This window comes from Saccharomyces kudriavzevii (assembly GCF_947243775.1).
Source record: "Saccharomyces kudriavzevii IFO 1802 strain IFO1802 genome assembly, chromosome: 14".
Classification (NCBI taxonomy): Eukaryota; Fungi; Ascomycota; class Saccharomycetes; order Saccharomycetales; family Saccharomycetaceae; genus Saccharomyces; species Saccharomyces kudriavzevii.
In genome coordinates this window covers 251,407-267,663 of record NC_079285.1, presented here as the reverse complement: position 1 = coordinate 267,663, position 16,257 = coordinate 251,407, and the positions used below count along the sequence as shown (strand labels likewise).

Sequence of the window (16,257 nt, the reverse complement as noted above, 5' to 3'; positions counted from 1 at the left end):
TGCCTTTTTTTTTTTTTCTTCCTTTGGTGTTTCATCCGAAGAAGAAACAAAAGGAAGAAGACCAACACTACTTTTCAAAGGGCAATCACGAGTTAGATATAATCCGAATTGTGCAATAAAGATTGCTTGCAATAGTAGCATAGTTAACAATATTTTCTCGGCCTCCTTTGACGTAAATCAAAAGGATCTGCTACTTTCAAGACCCGCGCATATTGAAAAAAATAAAATAAAAACAAAGAGCATATACTACACTAGTATTAAAATACATCGAAAACTCATTTTGTTCTGTTATAAAGATATTAAAGCGTTTTTTTAGCCTGCGGTTGAAACGAGTGTACCAGTGAAAAGTTCAAGATTTAGCTACAGTACGATAAATGTCATTACCAGGGACACCAACTACTTCCCCGACTCCGATGGATGAGGATATTGAACAAACTGTCTCGATTAACAGTGAACCCAAAAGAGTAAAAGTTTACGTCTTAGAAAACAACGAATGGAAGGACACGGGGACTGGATTTTGCGTAGGGGAGGTAGATGAAAGCAAATTTGCATACCTTGTTGTTTCTGATGAAGACTCCCCCAATGAAACGCTGTTAAAATCCAAATTGGAGGGAAATATTGAATATCAACGACAAGAAGAAACGCTTATTGTGTGGAAGGATTTGGCAGGAAAAGATATAGCCCTCAGTTTTGAAGAAAGTATGGGATGTGATGCCCTTTGTGAATTCATTGTCCACGTCCAACGGAACATAGAATCGAATATATCTTTAGTCACTGTGAAATCTAGCGACAATGGCCTTGGGTCCGTTCATGATATTATAACAGGCCCTGTGACTTTACCCTCTAACGATCCCGAACAAAATGGCCAGACTTTACTGGAAGCTTTAAAGATCTTGAATGAAAATACTTCCTTTGATTTTTTGAAAAACGAAACCATTGAGTTTATTCTCCAATCGAATTATGTTGACACATTAATTTCCCATTTTCATAATGCAGAAGAAGAAAAGATACCGAAAGATTTATTTTTATTGAGTAATATCATCAAGACTTTGATACTTTACAATCAAAGAGACATACTGGAGTCAATGGTCGAAGACGATAGAATTATGGGAATAGTTGGGATCCTAGAATACGACACTGAATATCCCACATCAAAGGCTAACCATAGAAAATATTTAGAATCAAGGGGGCCAAATTTTAAAGAGGTTATTCCATTGGAAAATGAAGACTTAAAAATAATAATGAAAAAATGTTTTCGTCTACAGTTTTTAAAGGATGTGGTATTGGTGCGATTTTTAGACGACCATAATTTCAGCTTAATCTCGGAAATCGTCATGGATTTGGAAACGTGTATCATCGACTTCCTTCAAGTGGGAACATTTTTAGACAGATTAATAGTGCTTTATGATACGAATACTCTTCCAGATAGCTCTTCAGAAAGAGAAAAGTTTGTGCAGAAACGTAAGGACGGAATCAGATTATTGCAGCAATGTGTTCAAATGTCAATTAGTTTAGACGCACTTGACCGTTCCAAATTTTATAAGACACTCGTCCGAAAGGGTCTTTTCAAAGTCTTGGATTATGCGTTTCACATGGAAACTGACAGTAATGTTCGGATTCTGGCTACAGATACCATCATTACTATAATCGAGCACGACATTCTGTTGATCCATAACGTCCAAAATGAGGATTCTTTTAAACAGCAACACAAATTGGCGCCAGATGATAAGTGTTCCAGTCGAAACAATGCGCAAGATTACAGTTATAGTACTGACTCTAAGCTATTATTAATACTTTCAACAATACTTCTTTCGGATAAAAGTCCCGGGTTACGGGAACAAGTTGTACAAGCGCTGAATACCCTACTTCATCCAGAAGGATGTCTTGGAAATAATGAAGGTTCATGTGATCTCATGGGTAGGTGCAGTAATGAATCAAAAGACACATCCGAGGACTTCCCAAGTTTCGGCTATGGTTTGAACTCGGATTCAATCAACTTAAACAATTATCATTACAACAATGATGATATGAATGATTTAGATGCAACAGAGTCGGAATTCAAATTTCAAGTAAAGGAATATTTTGCAAATTTCTATAATAGGATTGCTCCGATACTATTTGAGCCACTAATCAAAAGGGAAAACATCCCGAAAATGTCGGAAAGAAGTGGTAAAATAAAAAAGACCCGAAAAGACGATCTTTTGTTAATTCATTTAGTGAAGTTGGTGTCATTTGTTTGCACTGAACACGATCGCGTTTTATCGAGGAGATTTATATTAGAAAATGGTATACTAGACTCTGTCAGCAAGCTTATCAACAGCAACCACATATTACAGCTAAGATTAACGGCGGTAAGGTGCATAAAAAACATTATATGTCTTGATGATAAATACTATCATCGATATATGATTTCCAAGAATTTGTATTCACCGATTTTCAAACTCTTACAAGAGAACATAGATAAGAACAATCTTGCCAATTCTTGTATTCAAGATTTTTTTCGCATTATCATAACAGAATGCAGGGTCCATCAAGGTGACAATCACAACAGAGGGGAAGATGGTAATGGTACCCATAATATCAGCATTAATATAGCTAAAGTAAAGTCGAATAGTAACAGGACCAACTTCACCATTCTAAACAAATACTTAGTCCAAACGTATGGGAATGTTTTAAGGAAAGCTACGTATATCCCTTTCATTCAGGACATGCTAGAGATTGGAGAAGAAAATCAACCTGAACACTCAAGTTTCGAAAATAGCCTCGAAGGAGATACTGATTCAGTAAATATTTCCTCGGATGGCTTGACTTCTAACCATTTAGAAGATATTGACGTGAAAAACGTCAAGAGATTACATTCGGAGATTGAGCACTTTGGCGACGATCCTCATTATTCCAGCGATAAATTGGCTTTCAAGAAAAGCGTTGACCAAATGAATGCAAGCACATGAATTTTACTTTCTATTTCTGACAAGAGGGAAATAAGACTAGCATACCGGTAATGATTGTAAGAATTTTAACAACGGTAGTACGCCCATTGTATATAATGTTCATTTTTCCAATATACAATTAACTATCGAAAAGCATATAAAAATTGTCATATAATAATAATAATAATACACAATACGTATCATATTACAGTTTAGACATCATGCTCTTGACTAGCGTTTCTGGGTATAACTCATGTCCAAAATAAGTTCCTAAATGCCACATACCACCATCCACGACCAAAACGGTACCAGTGATATATGATGCCGCTGGCGAAAAAATAAATACTGTAGATTCGGCTATATCTCTTGTTGATCCTAGCCTTTGCAAGGGTATCTTTGCCAGGGCCTTTTCTCTATACTTCTCCCCAGCTAATCTTTTCAGACCTTCTGTATTATCAATAGCGCCTGGAGCAATGCAATTTGAACGTATACCCAGAGGGCCCAATTCGACCGCTAGATTCTTCGCCAAGGCGTCAATGCCAGCTTTAGCGGCGCCAACGTGGCCTTGAAAGGGTACGCCATAGTAATGGAATGTAGCGGAGACGAAAAGTATAGAACCTTTTGACTTTTCCAGTTCCTTTAGGCATGCCTTTGCAGTGTTGAAACTCCCCAATAGATCTATATCAATAACAGATTTGAAGGCATTAGGAGAGAGATTGGCGAAATCACAAATGAAATTCCCAGCAGCGCCAGCAATAACAAAGTCGATTCTACCGAATTTCTGCACCGTAATCCTAACCGCATCTTCCATTTGTTTGAAGCTGCGAACGTCAACATTTGCAATGGCCAAAACCGCATCTTCGTCTTTTACTAACCCTGAAATTTCTTTTGCGGCTCTTTCTGTCCTTTCCTGATTTCTCCCCACAATAGCTGCTTTACAACCAAGAAGGACCAGTGCTTCCGTTTGCACACGGCATATAGTTCCAGCACCACCAGTGACAAATGCCACTTTACCCTTAAATAAATCAGCTCTCCACGAACCCTCGGTCACAAATTTGCTGTTCAAGCTATTTTCTGTATTCATGATTCCAGGACCTCGATGTGTTATATTCCTAAAAGTTATAAATGGATCTCAAGCCCCTCGTTCCATTATCGAATGTCATCCTATCTGAGTGCTGCTCTTATATCTATTGTTTTTGGCAAACTCCAATACTAGCGGGGTTAGTTCTGCTTAATTCCGCGCGTGCGCGGCGCCTTTTGCAATGATTTTGTGACGTCGACCCAAGAACTCATAATAAAACAATACTGATTTACGTATTATGGCACTACTTATTTTTGAACGACACAGATTCAGAGGATAGATACTTAAATAAAAACAACGCAAAACTACGGAGGGCCATGCATTTCTTTGAGAATAGTAAGGATACGGAAAATCGAAAGAGACTGTTGAGTGCCAAAAAATCTGCTGGTAATAGCATGTGTTTTGAATGTAAAAGTGTCAACCCGCAATTTGTTTCCTGTAGCTTCGGGATATTTATTTGTGTCAATTGTGCAAATCTTCTGAGAGGACTGGACACGAACATGTTCTGTGTAAAATCAATCACAATGGATAGTTTTGAAGAAAGGGATATTCGAAAAGTGGAAAGGAGTGGAAATTTCAGATTTGGGGTCTTTTTGTCCAAAAATGGCATTCTGCAAAGTGGAATTCCATTAAATGAAAAGTACGATAATTTGTTTGCTAAAAGCTATAGAAGAAGACTAGCTAATGGAGTGCGCCGTCACGACATAAATCAAAATATGTATTTAGGCTTTGATAATTTTGAGCAGTATGCAGATGGGGCCATACACCAAACAAGAGATCGAGCATTGAAAGATATTTCCGGAAAAACCATCAATTCTAAAGAAACGGAGTTTATAGTCCTGGATAAACCGCTAGGCACAGAAAATTTTCAACATTGCGATGGATTTTCCAACTGTATGAGCTCCCGAAAAAACTCAGACGAGAATAATCCTGCAATTGCCACAAGTACGTTAACAATCGAAAAATTTCAAAGCGACCCTATCGGCACCATTTCGAAGAGTTGGGTATTGCTTTCGGATGCTTTATACAGATCATACGAAGACTTTAAAGGTTCTGTTGTTCAGCCTACAATTGAAAATATTCAGCAGAGGAATTTGTCGAATGACCTAAAAAGATCTCTGGTGCACTTTAATGAAAAGCTACATGAAACGCCCCATTTACCCCACCAAATATTTTCCTGTTTCACCGGGGAAGACATTTCTCCCCCAGAGTCCAATTAAATATCAAAAGAACATATTATATACTTGTTATAACAGCTTAGGTACAGTCAATTTTCACTTATAACTACTTTTATAGGTTACCCCGCTAATCGACTGACGCGTCGTGATATTTTTCAACCGCCAACTTTATAACATAGAGCGATATTAAGTAATAACGATACTAACAATGATGGAGTGTGAATATACCAGGAGTTTTGACTCGAAAAACAATTGCTCACTGTAATATTCCACGGATTTTATGCCGAAATCCTTTTTAGATCAACTGCCAGAGGCTCTCAGCGGAAAAATTGGCGCTGTTGTCAGGGCACTGCCGAGCTCATTAGAAATATTTGAAGAATTGTATAACTATGCGTTGAATGAGAATAATAACGATAGAAGGAAACAGCATAAAAAGTCCAAACTGCGCGAATCTTCGTCTGAGCTTAAAACTGATCAAATTTCAGAGGCCAACACTATATTCAAATTAGAAGGTGTTTCTGTATTGTCGCCATTAAGGAAAAAGCTTGATTTGGTATTCTATCTTTCTAACATCGATGGATCTCCTGTGATAACGTTTCTCAAAGGAGAGGAAAGGGAACTAAACATTCACCAATTAAACAAAAATATCAAGATGGCCTCGTTCTTGCCAGTGCCAGAAAAACCTAATCTAATATATCTTTTCATGACTTACACGTCATGTGCGGACAACAAATTTTCTGAACCTGTGGTGATGACCTTGAACAAAGAAAACACGTTAAATCAATTTAAGAAATTGGGGCTCCTCGACTCTAATGTAATGGACTTCGAAAAATGTGTTGAGTATATAAGGAAACAAGCCATTTTGACAGGTTTTAAGATTTCAAACCCATTTGTCAACAATACAGCAGTAAATGCAGATGCAGAACAAATAAGCTCATTCCACCTGGAATGTCATAGAGGCACTAAAGAAGGGACATTATATTTCTTACCAGATCACATAACTTTTGGGTTCAAAAAACCAATTCTATTATTCGATGCTTCAGATATCGAATCCATAACATATTCATCTATTACGAGATTAACATTCAATGCTACCCTAGTCACAAAAGATGGCGAAAAATACGAATTTTCGATGATAGACCAAACCGAATATGCAAAAATTGACGATTATGTTAAAAGAAAACAAATGAAGGACAAATCTATGTCCGAGGAACTGAAAGCCAAATCTAAAAACAAGAGCCAACAGCTAACTGATGGAGAAGCTGATCAGCCATCCATCTTACAAGAAGCTACTCGTCAAATGCAAGACGAAAAGAAGGCAGGAATATTCTCAGATGATGAAGAAAATGATCAAAATTTCGAAGCAGAAAGTGATCTTTCTGATGGAAGTGGCCAAGAATCCTCAGATGATGCTGAAGATGAAGAGGAAGCAGATGAAGAGGAAGAAGAGGAAGAGGAAGTAGATGAAGACAAGGAGGACCGATGTGATCAAAATGTTTCTTATACGGAAGATAACTTTGCACCTATAACTAATGCACTGGATCAGGAACTTCAATATAAAGAACTCAAAGAACCACTAGGGCTCGAGGACATTCCCATTGAAATTGACAATGATGATGATGAAGAAGAAGGATCTGGCGTAGAGTATGACTAAATGGATTTGACATCACAGCAAATCATAGTCGTATATACGAAGCATAAGTACATCCTTTTCCCCTGTATTAATGAATAATGTTTATCTTAAAACTTATACTTTAAGGATGACTGATTTAGGTACATTTTGTGACTACTCCACCTATTATATCTACTCTAGTATGTAGTTACCTAGTTTATCCATTTTTAGATTTTCGACACCACTAGAAAGTGCCTCTATGATACGTTCGTTTTCCTCTTCCTGTGGATCTTCGCTATCATCACCAGAACTCTCATTATCAACCTCAGAATCATAAAATTCCTCCTCCTCTGAATAATCGCCTTCTTCGTTTCCATCTTCTGCTTCCTCATTAGATATATCGTCACCTGAGGCATAAACAGTGTTTCTCATGCTTTCAACAGCAGTTTCCAAGCTCCTGTCGCCCGGGTGTTTCTTACTAAATCCGGAGGCCTGTACCAATTCATCCAAATTGTCGCTCCTTTTAATGTCTCTCTTGAATTCGGGATATGCATATCTATAACCATCCCCAAAACCTTCAGTGTCAAGCATTGATGAATCGGATTTTGGTTCGTACTTTAGTTTCTTCTTGAAAAAACGGCGAATACAATCAACATCTCTCTGGAAATAATAGTCGGCATCTTGATGCTGAATAGATACACATTGTGGGAAATCAATAACCACAAACCCGCAGTCCTGTTCATCTTCTACTTTGTCTTTAACCATAATATTGAACTCATTGAAATCACAATGGATTAGCCCACTATTGGCCAGCTCAACGACAAAACACATTAAATCACTATAAAGTTTAGGTATGTTCTTATGTTTTCTTAATCTTCTCATTGGGTAACCTTCAATAAGTTCCATCACAACAATATGGCGTGAATTATCAAATGGCTCAGGAACTTTGAAACCCTTAGAATAAAGCATTGACATGAACTGATATTCTTTATTGGCGGCTAAACGCGAAAGATGCATCCAGTTAGCACCTTGATTAGAATTCTTCAGGTAGTCTCTATTATTCCTGACGGAATGGAAGGAGGTTCGACCTAATCTGTGAATCTTCATTACTCTTGGATTCCCATTTTTATCACTCACTTTATAAATATCAGATTCCTTACCAACACCAATGGTGTTGCCTACGGAATAAACAGTATTCCTGTTCAACATGGTCTTCAGAGCCAGATAATCGATACCGTTATACGTCAGCCTATAACCATCGTACTTAATGTTTCTCATTTTGGAGATCAAACTTAGCTTGGCCAAATCACTAATGGCTCGATTAGTACCGGACTGCGACCTCATCCCCGATATTTGATGTATCAAGGGAGTAGGGACAACTTCATGATTTTTAGAACCTTGTTCAACGGCTTGAAGGACACGAAAATCGTCAGTCGTCAAATATCTCATGTGAGATGTATCCAATTTCATTTTGGATTAGTTTAAGTATGGTGAAGATATGGTTGCGATCGTCAGACAGAACTATTGAACACGAATAAATGATATTAAGTACTTTCTATTTCAGGGAAATGCAAGGATGATATCTGATCTTTGTAAAATCATGAACAGTAAAATATCCACCACCCTGCTAGAGGAACCTCATCGCCAAGTTTTGCAATTTTTTCACATTTCTTTTCTCTATATTCAAGTTTTTCAAAACGTCTCATTTGCTACGATTGCAAAGAAAAAATACGTATATGACATAATGTATATATGAGTATGTCTACAAAGTATTTAGCTAGTCAAAAAAGTTTACGCACTTCGTTTAACTGCTTACCAGCGTGAACCGCCGTTGAAACCTTGACGACCTTGACCTCCAAATTCTTGAGGGTTTGGACCGCCGAATCCCTGACCACCTGGCCCACCAAATTCTTGTGGACCTGGGCCACCAAAGCCTTGAGGGCCTGGGCCACCGAAATCTTGTGTACCTGGACCTCCGAATCCTTGTGGGCCTTGTCTTGCAAAACCTTGGCCACCTGGGCCACCTGGACCGCCAAAGCCGCCATTATTATTGTTATTATTATTATTGTGGTGACGGTTGTTGTTGTTGTTGTTGTATTCACCTTGAGGAGCGCCGCCAAAGTTCGAGTTGCCGTATTGGCCGTATTCTTCTTGCTGTTTGTGCTCTTTACGCCCGTCAGATATCTTGTTCGCAAGGAATGCGCCACCGATTGCACCCAATGCACCACTTAACTTGGAATGGTTGTTTGATACCTTAGAGCCAGCGTATGCACCGGCACTCCCGCCCACGATAGTGGATAACAAGCCACGTTCACCGTTAGGATTAGAATTATCGCCATTGTATTGGTCGTTGTTGGGGCCACCAGTCCTTTCTTGGTTATTTGGCTGGTTGTATTGCCCTTGGTTGCCACTTGAGTAGAATTCGTTTGCTGACATCTTGCGTTCTTAGCTGAGTTATCTTGTTCTTGATTCAACTTTCGGATTGTCGCAGAGATGAGACTTATTTGGTTGATTAAAGTCTTCCTTATAAACGACTGATTTTTTTCGCCAAGGCCAGCAGCCCCTTTTCCTAGATGGGCTGTGCGGGTGCCGAAATTATTATTACAGCGTACATGCGCACGCCCCATATCGCGTATAGGCGGAGAATGGCAGCCACCATATGAAGTGTGAAAATGGTGAGAACTCCTCACGGCCATTTCGTGCTGCCTACAGTTGGTTTCATAATTGCCACAGTGTCATGCAGCCGAAAGAATGGTTGTTTTACGGTGGTAGCCTTCCAGTCGAAGGTCCGGTGGGTATCTCTGATGTATCTCTGATGTTGCGAGAAGAGAAAAAGAAGAATAATTATTTTTATGATTGTATGATATCTTGATAGTGATATACTGAACTAAAACTTCATCTAAGATACAAAAGCTAAGACATTAAAAATGATAAATATATATATATAACCTTAACCAGAATGACATCTTAACGGGAAGACATGGCCTTGGTGACAACTCTCTTCAAACCAACTTCAGCCTTTCTTAATTCATCAGTAGATGGATCTTCGATTTGCAAAGCAGCTAAAGCATCGGATAAAGCAGCTTCGATCTTGGACTTGGAACCTCTCTTCAATTTAGAAGACAAAACTGGGTCAGTGACGGTTTGTTCGATGGAAGCAACGTAGGATTCCAATCTTTGTCTAGCTTCGTGCTTCTTGGCGAAAGCCTCGTCGGCAGCCTTGAATTCCTCAGCTTGGTTGACCATCTTTTCAATTTCGTCGGAAGACAATCTACCAACGGCGTTGGAGATGGTGATGTTAGAAGACTTACCAGTAGATTTTTCGACGGCAGTAACCTTCAAGATACCGTTAGCATCGACTTCGAAGATAGCTTCCAAGACTGGTTCACCAGCTGGCATCATTGGGATGTTTCTCAAATCGAATTCACCCAACAGAGTATTTTCTTTACAGTTAACACGTTCACCTTGGTAGACTGGGAATTGAACGGTAGTTTGGTTGTCAGCACAAGTGGTAAAAGTTCTTCTCTTGATGGTTGGAACGGTAGTGTTTCTTGGGACAACGATACCGAAAATGTCACCTTGCATACCAACACCTAGGGATAATGGAGCAACATCTAACAACAACAAGTCCTTGGTTTCTTCAGAAGTGGATTGACCGGTCAAAATGGCACCTTGAACAGCAGCACCGTAGGCAACAGCTTCGTCTGGGTTGATGGATTTCTCCAATTGCTTACCGTCAAAGAAGTCAGACAACAACTTTTGGACCTTTGGAATTCTGGTAGAACCACCAACCAAGACAACTTCGTCGATTTGAGACTTGGAGGTCTTAGCATCCTTCAAAACTTGTTCAACAGGTTCCAAGGTGGATTTGAACAATGGAGCGTTCAAGTCTTCGAATCTAGCTCTGGTCAAGGAGGATTCGAAATCTTCACCATCGAACAAAGAGTCGACTTCAACGGTGGTTTGAGTGACAGAAGACAAAGTTCTCTTAGCTCTTTCAGCAGCGGTTCTCAATCTTCTCAAAGCTCTGGCATCATCGGAGATGTCCAAACCAGTCTTCTTCTTAAATTCAGCCTTGAAGTGTTCCAACAAGTTGGTGTCGAAATCCTGACCACCCAAATGAGTGTTACCGGAAGTAGATTTGACAGTGTAAACGCCACCAGCAATGTGCAACAAGGAAACATCGAAAGTACCACCACCCAAATCGAAAATCAGAACATGTCTTTCCTTTTCGGACTTACCAGCACCTAGACCGTAAGCAATAGCAGCGGCAGTAGGTTCGTTGATGATACGCAAAACGTTCAAACCGGAAATGGCACCAGCATCCTTGGTGGCTTGTCTTTGAGCATCGTTAAAGTAAGCTGGGACAGTAATAACGGCTTTTTCAACCTTCTTACCGATCTTGGCTTCAGCAATTTCCTTCATCTTGGTCAAAACCATGGCAGAAATTTCTTGTGGGGAGAAAGTCTTAGTTTCGTCCAAGTATTGGACTTCAATGACTGGGTTGCCGTCGACGTCGATGACCTTAAATGGCCAGGTCTTCATGTCCTTTTGAACAGATTCGTCATCGAATCTTCTACCAATCAAACGCTTAGCATCGAAAACAGTGTTTCTTGGGTTCAAAGCAGCTTGGTTCTTGGCGGCGTCACCGATCAATCTTTCTTCTGGAGTGAAAGCAACGAAAGATGGGGTAACTCTGTTACCTTGTTCGTTGGCAATAATTTCAACGGAAGATTCGTAAGTGGCAACACAGGAGTATGTTGTACCTAAATCGATACCGATAGCACCTTGGAAAACACCTTCAGCCATTGTTAATGAGGATATTGGTTCTTGGTTTCTTGGAAGGAAAACTAGTGCCAAAAGAGTGTAAAACAAGCAAAATCAAGTAAAGAGTAGGTGAAGAATGGCAAAATTTTATTGAAAATGGCGGTTGGAAAAAATTTTTATCTCATCTCTGCGTCGCCGAAGAAAAAAACTCATGAAAAAAAATACACATTCTCTGTTTCTTTTTCCGTTGTGAATGATGCGAAGAGACTAGTCCGCCAAAAAACCGCCTTGACGTGACGAATATATATAATGTGGCATCCTTCAAAATATCATTCTCCATTTAGTCTACAGACCTAAAGTGTTCAATGCGGATTCTATACTGGTGGTGGCTAATGCAACTGAGTATAGATCACCTGATATTAGTATTGTTTGATGTACGGTGCCAGGGTGGTTCCTTTCATGTATAGTCATTTTTTCGCTGATGGGTACTATTTTTATGGTGGCGCCTGATTCTTCCCTCAAATTTTCGATTCTTGTCCCTTTACTTCCAATCAGGAAGGTGATTTGTATCTTAGTCAACTTGATTTCTATAGTGATTATAAAATCTTGCCGTTGCAGTCCGGTTTCCTGCATCTTACTATTACATTTTAGCAGTTCAGACAATCTTGAACTTTGGGGCAAGGCTCCCTGATTTGCCGTAGATATTTCTTCAATTGTGAAACAAAGCATGGACGCTTTGATTTCAAGCTTTTTGAAGAGTTGAGAAACATCTTCTTGGAAAACACGTAAACGGTTTTCGTGGCAGGTGTAAAAACTGCCATTGAAGATCTTCAAATCCTCCCTTAAGATAAATCTAGGTAAACATATTTCTAGTATCCCGCTGCTGTATATCAAGCTCAGAAGATTCTCTTCTACCACGCACAGAATATAGACAGTGTCAGAGCTTCTAATAAATGCTTTTATTTTATCCAGGTGAATACAAAATCTCAATAAATTACTTCTGAAAAAAGAGTACTCAAGGGCCAGTTTCAGATAGAGCGTGTTTTCAGGAAAATCTTTTGTATTTGAGAATTGCTTTCCTTCTTGAAGCTCTCCTAGTAACTTTATTGGGCCCGCGTCTAAGTTGCATGGCTGGGCAATATGATGGCCGCTACTTGTTCTGATGGGCATTTCCTGCTTCGTTCTTCTATCTATGTTTTGTTATGATAATTGCGACATGTAATAATTCAGTCGAAACTTATTCTTTGTATCAATATCCTCGGCGGCTAAAATGGTGTTTTTTCTGTTTGGCAAGCATGCCTAACCTGTACATACTGCGCGTCTTAACTTCTAGGTCTCATCCGCACCTTAACACTCCGCGTACAGCTTAGTGATTAACATGAGGAGCACTCTACGCTCAACTAGATGAACGGATATCTCTCTTGCTCTGTCGTCAGAAGAATACACACATTCAAGATTCTTGAATGTGTGTATTGTGGCTACTTCTGGTTGGTAGGTAATCCTAGTGAGCGGTAATCTCAAGGGTATATGTTAATACGAATGATAAACGGATTTAAGGGTCTTATTGCAAATTCTTGGATGGTATGAAATTATTGAATGGTTTATGTTTAGTTGTTGATAGAATGTTTTTATGAGCGTCATTGAAAAAAAAAAGGTTTTGAAGAAAATAAGAAAAACGGATATTTAGAATATGAGGAAGTGGAGAAACAAATCAGCAAAAAAAAGATAAATCAAAAAGTTTAGACTATCGGCAAGGATATGCTTACCACACCAGTTCAGGAATGCCTCCAAGAAGTATAGAGGAATGGTTTTACTACAAACTATTGAGCAGCCCAGGTTTCCATAGGTTTGTACGAAAGGTGTATAGAAAAGTAAATGGCATTAAAGAAGACCCCTTCACCGATCAACCAGCGGCTTTTCAATATCTTTATAAGCCAACATCACTGCAGAAATTTAAAGCTCTGCGGCTTTTATTTTGGGATGAGATGAGGTCAACTTTTGGGTTCAGAAGAAGGCTAGGCGACCGCTTTAAATGATCAGACTAGCTCCTGACTAATGTAACTGCGATATACGCAGAAAGAAAAGCGCATCTGGACAGCATTTCTTTCTGACAATTTCCTTGACAAAAAAAAGTGTTTGCATTTTGGATAATACTATAGTGTATTATTTGGAATTTCTACTAAAAACCACTACATACTCAAAACTATATATTACAAAACTATTTAGAGAGAAAAATTTACTATGTATTACACTCAGGTTAAAACTTTAAGATCTTGAAAAAGGAAGGATTAACCGTAAAAATCTTGAAGGGAAGCCTCCGGCATCAACACTCCCTTGCTTGGCTGTTTGAAGGACTTCACTTTCGATAGAGAAACATCATCTTTCAGGGCAACTATAACCTTTTTGTCCGAGCCAAATTCGAAATTATCGGCAACGATATCACCGTTGTACCTACGTATTCTGTAAGGATAGTTTCTACTACCATCTTGTTCTAAAATACCCTTTAATGACCAAGAAATGGCATAAGGGCCCGTTGAGGTGACGATAGTTTGTTCTCTTTGGGCTATGCCGGTGTTAAAGTATGCCTTTGTAAAGCTGATAGGCTTCTTTGTGTATGTTAAAATGAATGCTGAATGTTCTGGCCGTATTTTTAGCACATAAGTTTTAACATTTTCGCTCGCTGGAAAAGATTTCAAGAATCCAATGCTACCTGCATTTTTACCGTCCTTAATTTCCAGGTCCATAAGAAGTAAAGAACTCTCGCAAGTAGCTAATAACCATTTGCCATCTGCCGATATCGTGATATACTTGATTGCCTGACTTAATGAAGGTATGGCGGTCTTTGCTCTGATACCCAGCCTATCATATAACTTTATGTCACCTTTTTCTGAGCCGATGGCAACATAACCAGATTCGGTGGTTCCGATAGAACTAAAGTTATATTTACCCACATAATCCTTTGATTCATCAACGACTATTTTATTACTTCCGCTAATTCTTGGATCAATTTTGAATACACCCTTCTGCGAAACACCTACTATTGTCTGTTCCGGAGTCATTTGATCGAATTTCTTGGTCGGACCATACTGGACAACATTCTTATCACCAGTTGTCCACTCTTCAATCACCTTACCCCTTTCTATATCCATCTTGTAGAGTTTGTTTTCACTTTGGCCGTCAGTAAGAATTAGATTACGATCTTCCATATACAACATTGGCTTGTGAGGATCAATACTTTCACCGCTCAAATTAGACACATTCTTGATGGCAGCAACGAATTCTAAAGAATCATCTTCATCGTCGGTTTTGAATACACCAATTTTGTTGTCTCTTGTAACGTATGATCTGTTGTTTCTAAAAGCAATGGTCAATGAACTGTTCCCCTTCGAAGTTGCTCGTTTAGGCTCCTCGAAAGCTTCAGAAGAAATAATCCTTTTGGAACGGTCGTTTTCTTCATCGTCATCTTCGCTATCACTTTCACTTGATTCTTCATCCTTCTTTTCACGAGGGCTCTCACCTAAGTGTAAAATATCATCAAATTGCTTTTCTAGTGGTACGGATGACGAATCCAAAATATAGTCTTTCTCCATTTCAGGAAGATCTTTCCATGTTTCTTTGTTTAAAGTCATCCATAAGCACTCGACCCAGACAGATCTGAACTGAATACATTTATCCAAGTCTTTGAACTTTAGCATGTAGGATAAGGTGATGTTCTGTAGCGTATAATTGAAAAGAAAGGCATCGGTCACTAATTCAAAAGTGGGATTAATATTTGGAGCAACTTGGGTTCCGAGACGAGTATCTTTGCCCTCTATAGCCAACCAAAACTCATATTTACCTGTATCAATAATTGCTACCTTAGCCACAGGTTCTTGTAAAACGAATGTCTCTTGAATCGGATCATATACGTATAAGCTGGACATCATTAAGCAACGATTTTCACCTTCCGGTATTTTTTTTAATGGAGAAGGGGTTCTATTCAATAAGTCATTTTTATCCTTTTGGCGCTCAAAAGATAAGTCATTGGCATCTTGAAAATCATCCGAACTTGAATCCGACTCATCAGCATCATCATCTTGGACAAATAATCTTGTTGACCTATATTCTATCTCCTTCAAATCATCTGCTGAAGCAGTAAGAGAGTATTTCTTATTTCTTGCTTCGTATTGGCACCGGTAAACAGTTTGAATAAATTGTTCGACATCAGACATCGAGACATCAGGGGTAACAACAAACTGGACCTTTTCATCTTGCTCATCACCTCTCAAATTCTCCCACACAAGCGCTATGTTCCCTTGTTTATCCCAGGTTTTGTGAAACATAATCTTATCGGATATTTCGACGCTCCATTCCTCATCTTTCTTTTTGGATTGGGTGGATAAAACGCTGATGGTGTCATCATCAAAATTCTCAGCCTCATCTCCTGTGCCAGCTTCACTATCATCCTCTACCCTATAAACCGCCAATTCATAGTCAAATTTGCCTACTTTACGTACGCTTAGAGTAGCATTATTGTAAATGCATTCTAGAGCAGCTTTAGGAGAGCTTTTAGACCTTAAAAGATTGAATTGCCCTGATGGTATGGTAATCAGCTCTGGCCTGCTTCCAGAATCCATAAATTTCTTTAGAATGTTCATCAGCTAATGTAAATATTATCAAACTCGACAAGTAAAGGACGAATGAAGTCTT

General features: G+C 39.0%; 10 protein-coding genes across 10 annotated transcripts; 4 read left to right on the top strand and 6 right to left on the bottom strand.

The window, feature by feature from the left end:
* Nucleotides 1–374: 374 nt before the first annotated feature.
* Nucleotides 375–2,951, top strand: PSY2 (Psy2p; the record flags this gene model as incomplete). The annotated part of the gene is made up of 1 exon (XM_056230719.1): nucleotides 375–2,951. One exon carries the CDS (start codon nucleotides 375–377, stop codon nucleotides 2,949–2,951), a length of 2,577 nt encoding a protein of 858 aa, XP_056084609.1.
* A 184-nt stretch (nucleotides 2,952–3,135) lies between these two features.
* Nucleotides 3,136–4,014, bottom strand: SPS19 (2,4-dienoyl-CoA reductase (NADPH); the record flags this gene model as incomplete). The annotated part of the gene is made up of 1 exon (XM_056230718.1): nucleotides 3,136–4,014. One exon carries the CDS (start codon nucleotides 4,012–4,014, stop codon nucleotides 3,136–3,138), a length of 879 nt encoding a protein of 292 aa, XP_056084608.1.
* Nucleotides 4,015–4,328: 314 nt separating this feature from the next.
* On the top strand, nucleotides 4,329–5,231 carry SPS18 (Sps18p; the record flags this gene model as incomplete). The annotated part of the gene is made up of 1 exon (XM_056230717.1): nucleotides 4,329–5,231. One exon carries the CDS (start codon nucleotides 4,329–4,331, stop codon nucleotides 5,229–5,231), a length of 903 nt encoding a protein of 300 aa, XP_056084607.1.
* A 238-nt stretch (nucleotides 5,232–5,469) lies between these two features.
* RTT106 (Rtt106p) lies at nucleotides 5,470–6,843 on the top strand (the record flags this gene model as incomplete). The annotated part of the gene is made up of 1 exon (XM_056230716.1): nucleotides 5,470–6,843. The coding sequence occupies one exon, from the start codon at nucleotides 5,470–5,472 to the stop codon at nucleotides 6,841–6,843; it is 1,374 nt and encodes a 457-aa protein (XP_056084606.1).
* Nucleotides 6,844–6,993: 150 nt separating this feature from the next.
* Nucleotides 6,994–8,271, bottom strand: RIO2 (protein kinase RIO2; the record flags this gene model as incomplete). Its single annotated transcript, XM_056230713.1, has 1 exon — nucleotides 6,994–8,271. One exon carries the CDS (start codon nucleotides 8,269–8,271, stop codon nucleotides 6,994–6,996), a length of 1,278 nt encoding a protein of 425 aa, XP_056084605.1.
* A 342-nt stretch (nucleotides 8,272–8,613) lies between these two features.
* On the bottom strand, nucleotides 8,614–9,237 carry SKDI14G1210 (uncharacterized protein; the record flags this gene model as incomplete). Its single annotated transcript, XM_056230712.1, has 1 exon — nucleotides 8,614–9,237. One exon carries the CDS (start codon nucleotides 9,235–9,237, stop codon nucleotides 8,614–8,616), a length of 624 nt encoding a protein of 207 aa, XP_056084604.1.
* Nucleotides 9,238–9,768: 531 nt separating this feature from the next.
* Nucleotides 9,769–11,610, bottom strand: SSB2 (Hsp70 family ATPase SSB2; the record flags this gene model as incomplete). The annotated part of the gene is made up of 1 exon (XM_056230711.1): nucleotides 9,769–11,610. The coding sequence occupies one exon, from the start codon at nucleotides 11,608–11,610 to the stop codon at nucleotides 9,769–9,771; it is 1,842 nt and encodes a 613-aa protein (XP_056084603.1).
* A 303-nt stretch (nucleotides 11,611–11,913) lies between these two features.
* MER1 (Mer1p) lies at nucleotides 11,914–12,738 on the bottom strand (the record flags this gene model as incomplete). Its single annotated transcript, XM_056230710.1, has 1 exon — nucleotides 11,914–12,738. The coding sequence occupies one exon, from the start codon at nucleotides 12,736–12,738 to the stop codon at nucleotides 11,914–11,916; it is 825 nt and encodes a 274-aa protein (XP_056084602.1).
* Nucleotides 12,739–13,349: 611 nt separating this feature from the next.
* On the top strand, nucleotides 13,350–13,604 carry MRX7 (Mrx7p; the record flags this gene model as incomplete). Its single annotated transcript, XM_056230709.1, has 1 exon — nucleotides 13,350–13,604. One exon carries the CDS (start codon nucleotides 13,350–13,352, stop codon nucleotides 13,602–13,604), a length of 255 nt encoding a protein of 84 aa, XP_056084601.1.
* Nucleotides 13,605–13,856: 252 nt separating this feature from the next.
* VID27 (Vid27p) lies at nucleotides 13,857–16,205 on the bottom strand (the record flags this gene model as incomplete). The annotated part of the gene is made up of 1 exon (XM_056230708.1): nucleotides 13,857–16,205. The coding sequence occupies one exon, from the start codon at nucleotides 16,203–16,205 to the stop codon at nucleotides 13,857–13,859; it is 2,349 nt and encodes a 782-aa protein (XP_056084600.1).
* Between the last annotated feature and the right edge of the window lie 52 nt (nucleotides 16,206–16,257).